Genomic DNA, 13,958 nt, shown 5'->3' with positions numbered 1-13,958 from the left:
GAGCAGTAGTAGAGGAGGTAGCAAGAACAGGTGAAAAAGTCACAGGAATTAAAGGCGGAGCAGGTAGCAAAGTCGGCGGTCTTGAGGAGGCTGCGCCAGAGGAGTAGGAGTCAGCTGAAGAGGAGCTGGCGGCTGTGCAATAGCAAGAGGCTGCGCAACTGGAGGTTGCACAACTAAAGGTGGTGGGGGTGCTGTAGCACTCTGCGCATAAGGTGGTGGTGAAGTCAACAAATGTGACATCAAAGGATCTTTCTCAAGTTCCTTCGCTGCATCTTGCTGAAGAAGCGGCAAAGCCGGATAGCATTTATCGATCGCCATTTTACGTTGCCTGTGCAACTGCTCACTCGCCTGTTCTTCTTCGTTATCTTTAAACTGCATAGCAGCTTGCATTATCGAGATACCCTTTTCTCTTTTATTTTTCTTTGCTAATTTAATTTCCTTCTGTTTGGCTTCCTTTCGCCATAGGCGGAAAGAGTCAAACATTGCCGGCCGGGCTTTCTTCTTAAAAAGTCTAATCTCTAAATTATCTAAAACTTCCGTATCAAAACTACCATGATGAGGCCCACGCCATGTTTCACATAAAGCTCATAGGTTGAAGTTCCAATTGGAGGAACCAGACACGAGTCCTCCAATCGGGAATCCCTATTTCGACCACAACAAAACAAATTTCCAAGTCTGCTAAGACCAGGCATCTTCGCTCACTAGTCTAGCTTCAAACTTCAAAGGATTATCGGATACGATAGTCTCGTGAATACACGAGTCCCTCGGCTTTGGTACTTGCAAGGCCCAAATCAAAGAACCCAAATCAGAGATCCCAAGGGATACTCAAAACTAAGGACTGGGAGACGCTCCACTCATACTTAACTAAAGTATCGATGACGTCACCAGAAGACCCGTCTATCGTCTCGCTCTACAAATCGTCTAAGGCTCCAAGACAGGGCGACAGTCAGAGCAGCAGTCCTTCGTAGCCATCGGAAAGCGGGGAACCTCGCAGCAAAGACTTTCGGACCACGACGACATACAGGGGTCGATGAAGTGGCTGGCCTTCCTCCAGAATTTTGACACGAAGCTCCTCGCGATTGTCTGGCCTGGACCGGTACCGCTGAAGTCGCCCCACGTTGGGCGCCAAATGAAGAACCGGGTTATTTAGAACCCAGCGGTGCCAGGGGACACACCCGAAGTCTCCGGACTCAACTGTCTCAGAATCTACAGAAACGCGGAATCTTCTTGGTGACGTCAAAGAACAAATTTATTGGCTGCAACCAGTAACAGAGGTCCACGAAGTACAGTGATGTATATTCGTAGGAGACTGCTCAAATTTTACAAAGCAAGTCATCCCTTTTATACCAAATATTGTGCTTTAGGCAAACATTCCTTATTTACAGTTGACCAATCCCATGTGTACACGACAAAAGCATTGCATGACAAACCCACATTTCATTGTCCAGCCCACCATTGATTTCTCGGGAAGGCCCAACACTCTTCATCAGATAAGTGAACGAACCCCTAATAAAAACGGGCACCTCCTCATCGTAAAACAGGCCATAAATAAAGGAGCAGAGACAGGTGTGAGTAAGATAGGGCATAGTTGTGTGCAATAGAAGGGTTTATGATGTCCTGTGCCTTGATCCTCAATCTCGACCAGCTACCGTGAAAGGAACTGGCTTAACAAGTCCGGCCTCGGGCAACGGAGTCAGCTTGCCCAGGTCACACAGAAGTCAGCTGAAGGTGTACGTGTCCCAAGGACTCGTTCGGCCTTAGTCATCGGCCTATGTGAGGGCAACCACAAAATGGCTGCCGTGTACAAAATGGAACCCAAGGGTTCAGAACGGAATCCCTGATTTTGTGGTGATCTCGTCGCTCGAACATGACGAACACTCGTACATCTTACACTCTCCATTTTCGGTCCGCTGATACCAAAATCGTCATGATACGACGATAATTCTGAAACGGGTTCAGGATTCACGGAACCTCAGACAATAATCTCTCATCTTGGTTGTGAAAAGTCTGGAAATGTCTGGCCACTAGATACTGTCTGTCACCTTTTCTTATCGCCCTCAGATGTTCTAACACCCGTTTTTTGGCTTTGTGTAGTGTGCTCCCTATATATGTTTTGTTGCAGGGTCATTGAAGGGCATACACTACATGATCGGAATTGCAAGAGAGGTGTTTTTGAATGACAAAGGGTTTGCATGATGGTGACAATTTACATTCCTTGCAGTTCTTACTATACTTACATGCTGTGCAGTTTCGGCATGTGAAAAAGCCCTTAATGTCCGATTTCTTTGTGTCAGATGGTTCTAAGATCCTACATACTGTATCCTTAAGGGATCTTGCCTTTCTGTATGTTATCTGAGGATAGGGCTCTATTTGAGGTGCCAGATCTTTATCAGTAGAGAGCACCTGCCAAAACTTCCCCAGACTTTGTCTCGCTTGTTTTGCCTGTTGGCTGAAAGTGGTTATGAATCTTAATTTCTGATGGTCTATTTCAACTGGGCATGTGTCTTTGATAGCTAAAAGGTCTGATTGTTTTCTATTCTTCACCTCCATTTTCGCTTTTCTAATGGTGGCTTTAGTGTAACCTCTTTCCAGAAATCTTTGTGTCATTAATGTCTGTCCTCTAATATAGCCATCCTCCGTGTTGCAATTTCGCTTTGCGCGGAGGAACTCACCCAGGGGAATACTTTGGATCAGACTTTCTAGGGTGGCAGCTTCGTGCATGTAGCCGGGAATTCCCTGTCGTTTCTTTACGAAACAATGTACTTTCCAGTTTATTATTGATTACTGTCAATTTCAAATCTAAGAATTCAATAAATGAACTGGAGAAATGGCTCTTGAATTTTAGATTGAAATGATTCTCATTCAACGTGCCAACAAAATTGTTTGCCTCCTCCTCATTGCCATCCCACACAATAAAAATATCTATCTGTACTGTGCCCATGCGACCACCTTTTTTTTTACGAGTTTCCATTTTCATAACAACAGTCTCCTCTCAAAACCCTAAATAGAAACCTGCAAAGCAAGTCCCCATAGATGTTCCGAGGGTTTACCTGAAGATTTTTCCATCAAAGATAAAGAAGTTTTGTGTCAAGCAGCTTAACATCATTGAAATCAACATTTCAGTATGTAGTGTGTAAGAGACTGATCTTTCTTCTAAAAAGTATTGACATGCTGTTAGTCCTAACCCATGGGGAATACAAGTATAAAGACTCATGACGTCTAGACTTAACAGATTATAGTTGGTTCTCCACTTGATATTATCTAGGAGCCTGAGGAAGTCGCCGGTGTCCTTGACATAGGACGGTAGTTTTTGTACTAATGGCTGGAGTAAAAAATCTACATATTTGGATGAGTTTTCCAAGAAACTCCCCCTTGATGACACTATAGGTCTGCCCGGGGTGAGGGGGGTTCTGTCCTTGTTTACATTTTAAGAAATCATATTAATCTTTTTCAAAGATGCCTTTGTCTTTCCACTCAACTAGTTGTGCTTGATAGACCATAATAGATCTTTCATATTCATTCCTATTGCTGATCTCATACTTTCTGGGTCAGATAATTGTTTCAAACCCTCCTTGATGTACATGTCATGTGAAAGTACAACCACATTCCCACCCTTGTCTGCTTTTTTAAGGACGATTGTACGATCATTTTTTAGATTCTCTATGGCATCCAATTGCTCATTAGTTACATTCTTGTTGACATACCATCTTTTTTTAGACAATTTCAAGAATTCTTGCATAACTCCTCATTCAAAAACATCTATTGAGTTATTTTTAATTTGTGGTAGAAAGATCGATTTTGGTCTAAACCCGCTACATTTACTCATATCAGTTCGTACATTTACATCAACATCAGACCAAGTTATACTGTTTTCATCATTTTCCAACTCTCTGCAGGTTTGCCAAAATTCCACCTCTCCTATACTAGTGTGACTGGGCTCATCAATTACATTAGCTTTAGGGTCTGTAAGCTTGGTAGCATACCATTTTTTAATCCTGAGTTTCCGTGTGAAATAAAATAAATCAATACGGCTTTGGGTGTAATTAAAATTATACGAAGGACAAAAAGATAAACCTAAAGAAAGAGTCTCTACCTCAATGTTGGTCAATGGTCGATTGGACAAATTGATGACCGTATTCTGCTCCATTATTTCTTCTGTTGTTGGCCCCTTGTCTGACTTCCCACCGGGCTTCCCAACTCTCCTAGCGATGCTTTTATCCCTCTTTTGGCGCCTCTGCCTCCTCTTCCACGACCTCGATTTGTGACTTGTCTGTTGGCTGGCATCTTTCCTTCCGCCATCAATGTAAACTCCGGTAAAATGCGATCTTTTACCCCATCTCGTTCCGATATACTTGAGATATCACTCTCACGGACAATACTGTCCTCTCTTAAGTTTCCAGCTGCCCCATCTTCATTTGCAGCATTCCTAGTCTGGCCAGTACTTCTTGCATCGGTGTTGGTCTTGATATCACGTAATCGATCATATTTTTTGGCGAAGGTGAATACCTGGCCCTTCTGGTAGTCTATCAGGTCTCTGTGAAACTTCCTTTGTTTTTGATTTTAATTTTTTGATTATTATTTTTATTTTTATATATATCTCCATCCAGAAACAAGATTTGTCCCCTTGAGAAAGGCCGCATACAAGAGGGTAAGTATTTGTGCTTTATAGGAAAAGCTGCAGCTGAGAAGACGATACAATCCACCGGCAATGAAGAGCCTGACGCGTTTCGTGCTGTCTCGCACTTCTTCATGGCTGGTTATCTGAAAGAGACACGTTAGTAATTGATTCCTTACCTTAGAATATCCCCAGGTGTCAGACTGGATCCGCAAAGTTTTTCGTCAGCAGTACCCCTGCGCGTCGGTAGGTGGCGTTGTGCGGCTCCGCGTCCCTCGCTGGCATCATAAGCGCCGAGATGACGTCACGGACACTACCTAAGCGCCATCCATGCCCGCTGACGTCAGTTCTTTATTTTTCCACGCCAGCAAGCGCAGATCCGGTTAGAGCACGTACCCTAGTCACTTTTTGACTTACATTTTTGAGACTTTTGTCTCTACTTCTTTTGAGTCTTGTCTCCTGGTGCTCGTAGGGATGCCTGGATTTAAATCCTGCGGGGTCTGTCGCCGTACAATGTCCGTGGCCGACCCCCACGGCTTTTGTCTCTACTGTCTGGAGCGCGACCATGACTCCCGGTCATGTTCCAACTGTCTAGCCATGGCTCCGAAGGCTTTGCGGGAGCGGTTCCGAAAGCTGCTGGAGGCCCGGCAGTTGTCTAAGCGACGTTTGAGGTCCAGGGGTCGCTCGAAAGACCAACCGCGGAGCCATCTTCATTGCTCCTTGGGGTCGAAGTCTTCACCCTCTGAATCGGGTGAGAGACGTCACAAGAAAAAGTCGAAGAAGCGTTTTCGCTCTCGGACGACCTCCCCGTCGGTCTTCAGACGAGAGAGCCAAGGGTTCTTCCCCGCGGCTCCAGTGGAGCCTGAGAGTCCTGCGGCCTACCCACCTTATCCGGGTCTGTCGGCGACTTCGGCCCAGGTGCAAGAATTTCTTGCCGCCATGGACCACCTTTTCATGCCTAGGGCTCCCGCCGGCGCGCCTTCCGGCCCCACGATTCCAGTTGAGGGGCCTTGCTTGCTGCCAGCTCCGCCACCGGGTGCTCCGACGCCGCAGGGTCCACCGCCGGTGGCCACGGCGCCCCCTGCGGCTCCGTTCCAGGGGCCGCACTGGGTCCCGTTCGTTCCACCTCCACCGGTGCCCGGGTTTCCAGACAATTTTGCTCCGGCTTGGGACCCTAATTGGGACATGGAGCCGGATCGGCGCCATTCCCGGCGCTGCTGGAGCATTTGTATTCCCCTGTGCCTCCCCACCGCAGCAGCCTGTGCCTCGGGCCGTGGAGGAGGGGGATGACTGGGAGGTGTCGGAGGACACTCTTGCACGGCATTGCGAGTCCGAGCAGGTGTGCGTGGAGTAATCGGAGGATCCTGGTGGCCTTGACCTCTCCTCTGAGCCTGGCTTTCTGTCTCCTCCCGCTGTCATGAAGGAGGGCACCACATATACTGTAGTGCTCTGTAGAGCAGCTGAGGCCCTTGACCTTGATCTGCCTACTGTAAATCTCAAGACGAACCTCCTTACTGAAGTGCTTCAGCCGACGGCAAGTTCTATGGAATCTCTGCTTCCGTTCAATGAGGCCTTGATGGATGTTTTGATGGGCACCTGGTCTAGACCAGCCACAGGGGTTCCTGTGGATAAGAACGTGGCCAGGCGTCATCGCCCGGCACCGGGTGACCCTGCCTTTTTAACAAATCATCCGACTCTGGAGAGCATGGTCATTCAGGCCTTGGGCCACTATTCTCACGCTGTGTGGAACACAGTGGGGCAGTCACTGCCCCAGTACCCAGAGGAGGTTTGGGCTGTACTTTCCTAAACTGTTGCTTAGGAGAAGGACTCTGCAAAGTTCGCCATCCGGTGTGTGCTGGGCAGTGTGGACTCTTTGGGGAGGGCGATCTCCACAACGGTGGCCCTACGTCGCCACGCCTTGCTGCGGTCCATTGGGTTTTCGGGGGATGTCCAGAGTTCCCTCATGGACATGCCTTTTGATGGTTCTCGCCTGTTTGGCGATAAGGCAGAAAGTGCGCTGGAGCGTTTCAAGTCCTTGGGTCTCTCCACCACACGCCTGGCCACGTCTACCTTTCGTTCCTTTTGTGGCCCCGGAAGGGGCGCCCCTGCATGTTCGTTCAGCCAGTAGTCTGCGCAGAATCAACCTCAGCGCGGGTGTGGAGGCCGCCGTGGCGGCACAGGGGACCAGCATGCGGGTCAGTCCACCTCCACTCCCTCAGCATCCGCCTCAAAACCTTCCTAGTCCGAGCTTTGGGGTGCACCCCACGCCGGTGGGCGGCAGGATTCAGCATCACCTCCCCCACTGGTTTTCTTTTACTTCGGACAGGTGGGTGCTGCAACTCGTCTGAAGGGGTTACTCCCTCCCCTTCGAGTCTGCCCCCCCAGCCATGCCACCTCAGTTCCACCGCATGTCGGGGGATCACTTTACGCTTCTCCAACAGAAAGTCACGGCCCTCTTGGCCAAGGGGGCTATCGAGCGCGATCCTGGGCCAGAAGTAGGACGTGGTTGTTATTCCCACTACATTCTGGTTCCCAAGAAGGACAAAGGGGGCCTGTGCCCCACACAGCTTATACTAGTCAAACAGTCTATGCAGTCCGTAAGGAAGGTTTCTAGTGGACCTGAAAGAAAAAGCGTTACGTGATGCACTCAATTTACAGTATAACGAATCACAGCTTGTACCAATGAGATCTCCGGCAGGCAAAAGTTTGTTGCTTGAAGAGTTCATCTAATGTTCATATTTTGTAGGACTCATGTTACCCTTAAGGTTTACATCATTAATTCAATTATGTTCCTACTAGAGTGTGTTTTCCCAACAGTAGCAGTGCTTAATAAAACTCATTGATGTCCATTCTACCAATAGCGCTTCATCAAATCTACCAATAGCGCTTCATCAAATCACTGATGTCCAAATACCTATAGCGCTTCAAAGCACACTGCTGTTCAATAAATGTGAGTGCTCTTGCTAACCTGTAGATTGTCACAGGTCAAAAGCGCCTGCGTCAATTGCTGCTTCTCACGACTACTAGTCCTCTCCTCAGAATATGCTCAAAGAGGTCAATAGCCACTCTAAACAAGACAAGTAAGAAATACTCTGGCCACTCTGTTAAATTAAAGCATATCCACTCAATATGTTTTATTGTGCTCGCCGCTGTAGACTCCTTGTGCTGCTCAAACAGAAAATCTTTACTTCAAGCTCCAGATTTCGAATGTGGCAGGTTTTTATACTGGACGGCTTTGCCCGATAACACTGGCAACAACAGTGTTCTGGACCCATGGGGCCCAGCAGAACTTGAAGCACACATTCTCAGCAGTGCTTTAAACATAAAGGAAAGACAACGTTAAGGATTGGGCACAGAACATAATAAAAGGACTTAAATTCTGTAACTGTGTGAGACTGTCAAAAACCGTACATAATAATGTCTCTTTGGTTCATAATTAGGGTGCAAGGAGGCATTATTCTCATGAGCGGTTGCGACATTTTCACTCCACACAGTACCATTATTGTTCCTCACAGTAAGGTGTAGTTACAAGGTTCACCAAGGCTCTACAATCGGTACCAGCTAACCGTTCCAAACTAGCTCCCTGAATTTTGAGACCTACGCGCTACAGGAGTACTGTAGGAAGCTTGATGGGTATGACGGTGGAACAGTGGCACGGGACCCACGTCGGGGCATACTTATCCCACTCAGAGTGATATATCAAAAGGCTGGACTGTTCCCTTTGGATCAGAGTCATGACTGGTTTGCAAATAGCTGAGACCAAACTGGGAATGGGATGGTGTCTAAAGTAACAATAGACTGGGATGCAGCTCGACTAATTACCAGTGGTTGAGATTAATTCAAGCATTGCATCAATCACTTTTTGTGTACATTTCTAATTTTTTGGTGGGTGCCCTGATGCCCATCCTGTGCACCCACAAGGGCATCCAAAATCCTGGCTTAGTTGGGCGCCACGGGGGGGGGGGGGGGAGCCACAGGTCCCAAGGTCCCCATGGCCCCAGCTGGCTACTTGGCAAGCATCATACTGGGTGGTGGTGGGATTCGACACAGTTCCCTTGCTCCCTCCCTGGTGAGAGCAGCATTTTTGTACATCTCCTGCCTGAGCAAAAGCAACATTTCCTACTGCTCCAGCATGGTGGAAGCAAAGTTCTTTTTTCTGCCTGAGAGAGTGTGGCCATGTTATGCCCACGCTCTCCCAGGCAGATAACAGCAATGTCCCAGGGGATGGGGTCCTTAAGGCCTGTGCAACTCTGAGGAGGGGGGTGGGTCACACGCCCCCTCTCCTTTTATATTGACACAAAAGGCTGAGGAAAAGGGAGGGTATCCCTACCCTGTGTGTACATATATGTATATACATTCATAAATTTTCATGCTCCACTGATCCTCCATGGCGTGAAATATCTAAATTTTTTTAACCTTTCTCTGAAACTATTGAACAGAATTGCACAAAAAACACACATTCTGGTCCAAGATCTTGCTTTCTGCCAAATTGTGTGCAATTCCGTTCAGCCATTTGGGCTGTAGTGGTCTCTAATTTTCCTATGGAAAAATGAATGGGGAAAATACATCAATGCTTCCTTTGCTCATGTGAGCTTTTCCTTCAGACCGGCCACTTTCCTACCAGGCCAACCCTATGTTCTCCAGGGTTGCTTGCTGGATTGGCATGTTCCTAGAGAATATGCCACTTTCACAGGCATTGCATGAGTCATTGACATAGGAGTCTACTGTAAGTCTCTCTTCCTCCTCTCATAACACGTTTCATGTTGCTTCCGTTTCATGTGTTCTTAATTGTTTGGATGTCCGGTCTCTAAACCTTCTTCTTAATCACGACCTCCAGCTTCCTGCCTCTTTGATTGTCTTTAATATTGTTAGTTGCTTTTGTGTGTGTTTATCAAACCATCTAGAGGCACATTAAATTCAGCTCCAATCAGTTAAGCATTACCTTTGGTATTCTCTGTAGAGTAAAACCCTTATTGGCAATTTCTTTGCACAATAGAATATTTGTTAAAAGTAAAATGGACAAGGAAAACCTTATTATGATTTACACACTAGTCCTCAACCAAGGGTTAACCAATGGAATTGAATTTTCCTGCAGGTGGATCTATCTAAATGATCAGAATCTATGCATCCCTACCAGCTCTTCCTTTGTTTACGGGGCAGTGCCTATTGGAGCCAGTATTTATGTGATTGGAGATCTTGATACAGGTAAGGAAACCCATTATTACATGTTGCTTACTTACCTTTGAGCATTGATTTGTTTAATTGTGGCAGTTCCACTGACCTTTTAACAAGGTAAATGCAGACGTAAATGTACAATACCTTCTGGAACAACAAAGTAGCGTACTGAGTTCTACAAAGAACCTCTACATTCCAGAGAAGCTTGTGCTACTGTGACTGCTGCAAAGTGCTCCTTGCATCATGGGCTTTTATTCTGTTGCATCAACTGAAGGTTTTGCCTGCTTTAAAGAGTACCACTAAATTGGTAAATATCCAGACTAGCTTTTTATAAGGAAAAGCAGTCGATCAGATTAAGCACTATACACAAATTATACTCCTGTTATTGTGCACAGAACATACACATGTATTGTATAATTGTTTGAGAATCCTATTCCTTTTAAGGTGATTGCTTTCATCATACAATTGAGCTTTTTGAGAGCTGCAATACTTTTAGTGTGATAGATCGGCCCTGACTTTGTTTGTTACTGCTTCCAGCCAGTGATGATAACAAGCTGACATTTGTCTGTGTCTTGTTCACAATTATCATTGGGAAAGCTGTCAGCTGAACAGTACTCCATTCTGGACTTTTAGTACAGGGGAAGCTGACTGATGTATGTGTCCCATTTATAGTGGTGAATGAGACACTGAGACAACTTTCTGTTGTCTCAGTTACCTATGTTCTGCCTACACATGGATCAGGCAGGCCGACTTCAGCTGAATGCAGCCAAGGTTTTTTTTTTTTTTGTAAATGTTTTATTGCAGATTCACAGTGATCAAATTACAAATACTCAGGCACTCTCAATTGTCACGAATAGCGCCTCTCATTCCCACAGGTGGATACACGGCCATTGAGCCCACACCCCGGAGGTCGGGCGGCAATTGTCAATCAAGCGCTTTTGTGTAGACCAGTGTATGTTTCAGAGCATTTCAAGGGCCAATCTCAACCTCTGCAGTTTTTTCTTTTGCTGAAAAACTCCCCCCCCCCCCCCCTTCCCCCCTTTGAACAGTGAAAAAACATAGGTACTTGCATCCATCAAACTAAATGCAGAAAAACCCAGCAGCGGCCACACCCTCCCACTCACCCCCCCTCTCCGCCCACGTCAGTTCTGTCGCTTTCTATATCCGCATCACACTTCCTAGGCATCGTAAAACAGTCCCCGGGTGTATTATTTATTCAACAACTTCTCATTGCCACCATCCCCTCAGACCCGGCCCTCCACCTCACCCTCACCCAGAGGGTCCACATTCACATCCCTCCATCTAGTCCTCGGTATCTTCTCCATTTAGACCAAACTCTGCGGAATTTTTTGGGGCAACCCCTGGCCTTATACGTCACCCGTTCGGCTGCCATGTATATATCAAGCCCCCTTCTCCATTCCTCCATGTCGGGGGGCTCTGGTGCTGCCCAATGTTTTGCAATGTCTCGTTTTACCACCACCAGTGCCAAGACCAGGAATATAAGAAGGGGACGTGTCAGGTCTACCTCGTTGGTCATACTCAATAAAGCTAGTTTGGGCTCTTGCGTGATCGAGACCTCTAGGACCTCCTCCAATTCTTTGAACACCTGGGTCCAATATGTTTGTATGACACTGCATGACCAGAACATGTGGTAAAAACCCCCAATCTCCTGAGTGCATCTAAGGCAGTTTGGGTCCTCAACTTTTCCCATTCTACATAGCCGCTGCCTGTCATAGTAGGTTCTATGGAGTATATTCAACTGAATCAATTGCAATTGGGACTTGATAGCTACTTCACGGGGATGCATCAGTACTGTGTCCCAGTCCAGGTCCTCCATCTCTCCCACCTCCGCCTCCCATGTGGCCCTGAGCTTTACCAGATCCCCCAACATATGGTTAGTCAAAGTCTTATATGTCAGGGATACTGCCTTCCCCTGTATCTGTTCCTGTAGGAGCCTCCCCTCTAGAGGTGCATATTCTGGGATATCTACGAGCGTGACTTTTTGGGCCCGCCAAACGTGCCGTAGTTGCATATATTTAAACTGTTGTGTGTTGTGGAGCCCGAAGTCTGACTGAAGGGTCTGAAACGACTTGAGTTCCCCCCTGGCAATTACATCCCCTATGGTGGAGATGCCAATATCATCCCATCTCTGGAAACCTTTTAGTTTGTGGAGTTCCGTTAACCACTGGCAGTGCCACAGCGGCGTCTGTCGTGTTGGCTTTTTATCCCATTCCATACGACGGTTAGCCTTCCTCCACGCGTACAGCGTCACTGACGTGGCCGGGAGGAGGGAGGTCCGCCCCGGAGTCCCATAGAGGAAACACAGTAGATTTTTGGCCGACATTGTAGCTCTTTCTAGTGCGTACGTTGGGTGATCCGCTGGGACATGGAGCCAATCATTTATTGGTGTCAGATGTTCCGCCCAGTAGTAGGCCTCTAGATTTGGGAGTGAGATCCCACCACTGTATTGATGTCTCTGGAGAGTGGACAGAGCCACCCTAGCGTGCTTACCTAGCCAGAGAAACGATCTCAAATCTGCATGAATACTGCGGAAGACCGACGCCTGCATCGGATAGTACTCATTTTGTAGAGCGTAGAGGAATTTTGGCAACGTGACCATTTTATATATGGCCGCCCTCCCAAGGAGAGTCAGCGGGAGCTGTCTCCACCGGGTCATAGGTGTGGCGCCAGGGCGACTGACGCTGGAATCTGGGGACCACCGTTCGATCCCCGGCTCCGGCGGCAGGTTAGCTCAGCACCATGTGACTCTGGGCAATAGCTCGCTTAATCTTCCCGACGGCCCCCAGCGCCTAGAGACCCTTACGGGTGATTGTGCGCTGTACAAATGTGGACTTTACTGCATTAAGTATGATCCTTTCTACGTTCCTACTAAAGGAGAGGGCCTCGTTTACCGTAATGAAGACCCCGAGGTACTGGAAGCCCTCGGTAGTAGTCAGAAGGTCGTCTGGCAGAGTTCCCCACCGATCGCACCCCCCAGGGTCATAAAGCACTGATTTGTGCCAGTTTATTTTGTGACCGGCCATCCTGCCGTAGCTTTCTATTTCTCGGAAGAGCTCTGGGATCGTGGTTTCTGGTTCTGTTATGTAGAGTAAAACGTCGTCTGCGTAGAGTGAGATTTTTTCACGCAGTGAGTCATTGGCCCCGCATGTAAAACCGCGGATTTCAGTGTTCTCTCGGACCCTGGCGGCCAGCACCTCTATTGTAAGCGTGAACAAGAGGGGGGGACAGGGGGCATCCCTGCCGGGTACCTCTCTGAATCTGAAACTCTCGGGATAGAGTCCCACTCACCCGCACTCTGGCCTTTGGGGCAGTGTAAAGGAGCCGTGTCCACCGAATGAAATTGGGACCAAAGCCGAACTTACACAGAACAGCGAAAAGGAATGGCCAGTGCACTGCGTCGAGAATGTAGCCAAGGTTAGCATTACAGGGGACCATATCGCAAATATATGGTGGCAATGGATCCTGTATAGCATCTGTCTGGTGTATCTGCACAAGCACTTCAGTCCTGTAACAAATTGTCCCTGATGCACCCAAAGACCATCAGAGAACTGGAAACTAAACTCCGTGTTGCCAAACACAGGAAACTAGGTTGACCTGGATCCAGGTCACCCTCAACAGGTACGTTGAAAGAAAAGGCTAGAGAAGTTAAACTATAGTTCTTCGTTGTCCAGATGCACCTCTCCTAGGGAGCGGTCTCAGTCCGCACTTTAGAAACCTGACTTTTGGCTTCGCCTTCCTCTTCTCTTCTGATGCCGATTTTGTAGTCTATGCTACCACAGTACCCTAGTCCATTGTTGACTCTGCTGCACATTTAGGCCTTCAAGGAGGCTCTGCTGCAGATGGTAGTCTTTTTTTTGCCTCCCTCTGGCACCCATTCCAACACATGGATCCACCAGGAACCCCATTCGAAATTGTGCTGTAGGCCTGTTGTCAGCATTGAATCCCCACTCAGTCAGCCCATTCCGCCGCCAGGACACTCCAGTGTTTCTTCTTCTCTACTGCAAACCTCACTGGTTGCTGTCCCTTTGGTGCCAATGCCTGCTCCAGTGACATCAATTTCCGTCTGTTTCAGTGCTGTCCCAGATTCAAAAACATCCTTAGAAAAAGCTTGCCCAATTTTGTGTTACACTATTGCATAGGTGTAGTC

At 47.5% G+C, this 13,958-nt stretch overlaps 1 protein-coding gene across 1 annotated transcript in view; it reads left to right on the top strand.

Annotated features, from left to right (window-relative positions):
- GAN (gigaxonin) overlaps positions 1-13,958 on the top strand; it is a 320,191-nt gene that overhangs the window by 280,769 nt on the left and 25,464 nt on the right. The window contains exon 10 of the mRNA XM_078670190.1: positions 9,711-9,820. Within this exon, the coding sequence (XP_078526316.1) occupies positions 9,711-9,820 (110 nt within the window). The remainder of the gene's footprint in view (positions 1-9,710; positions 9,821-13,958) is intronic.

The sequence above is a fragment of the Lissotriton helveticus genome, chromosome 12 (genome assembly GCF_964261635.1).
Source record: "Lissotriton helveticus chromosome 12, aLisHel1.1, whole genome shotgun sequence".
Taxonomy (NCBI): domain Eukaryota; kingdom Metazoa; phylum Chordata; class Amphibia; order Caudata; family Salamandridae; genus Lissotriton; species Lissotriton helveticus.
The sequence above is the reverse complement of the archived record's forward strand: the minus strand, read 5'-3'. Positions and strand labels throughout refer to the sequence as shown.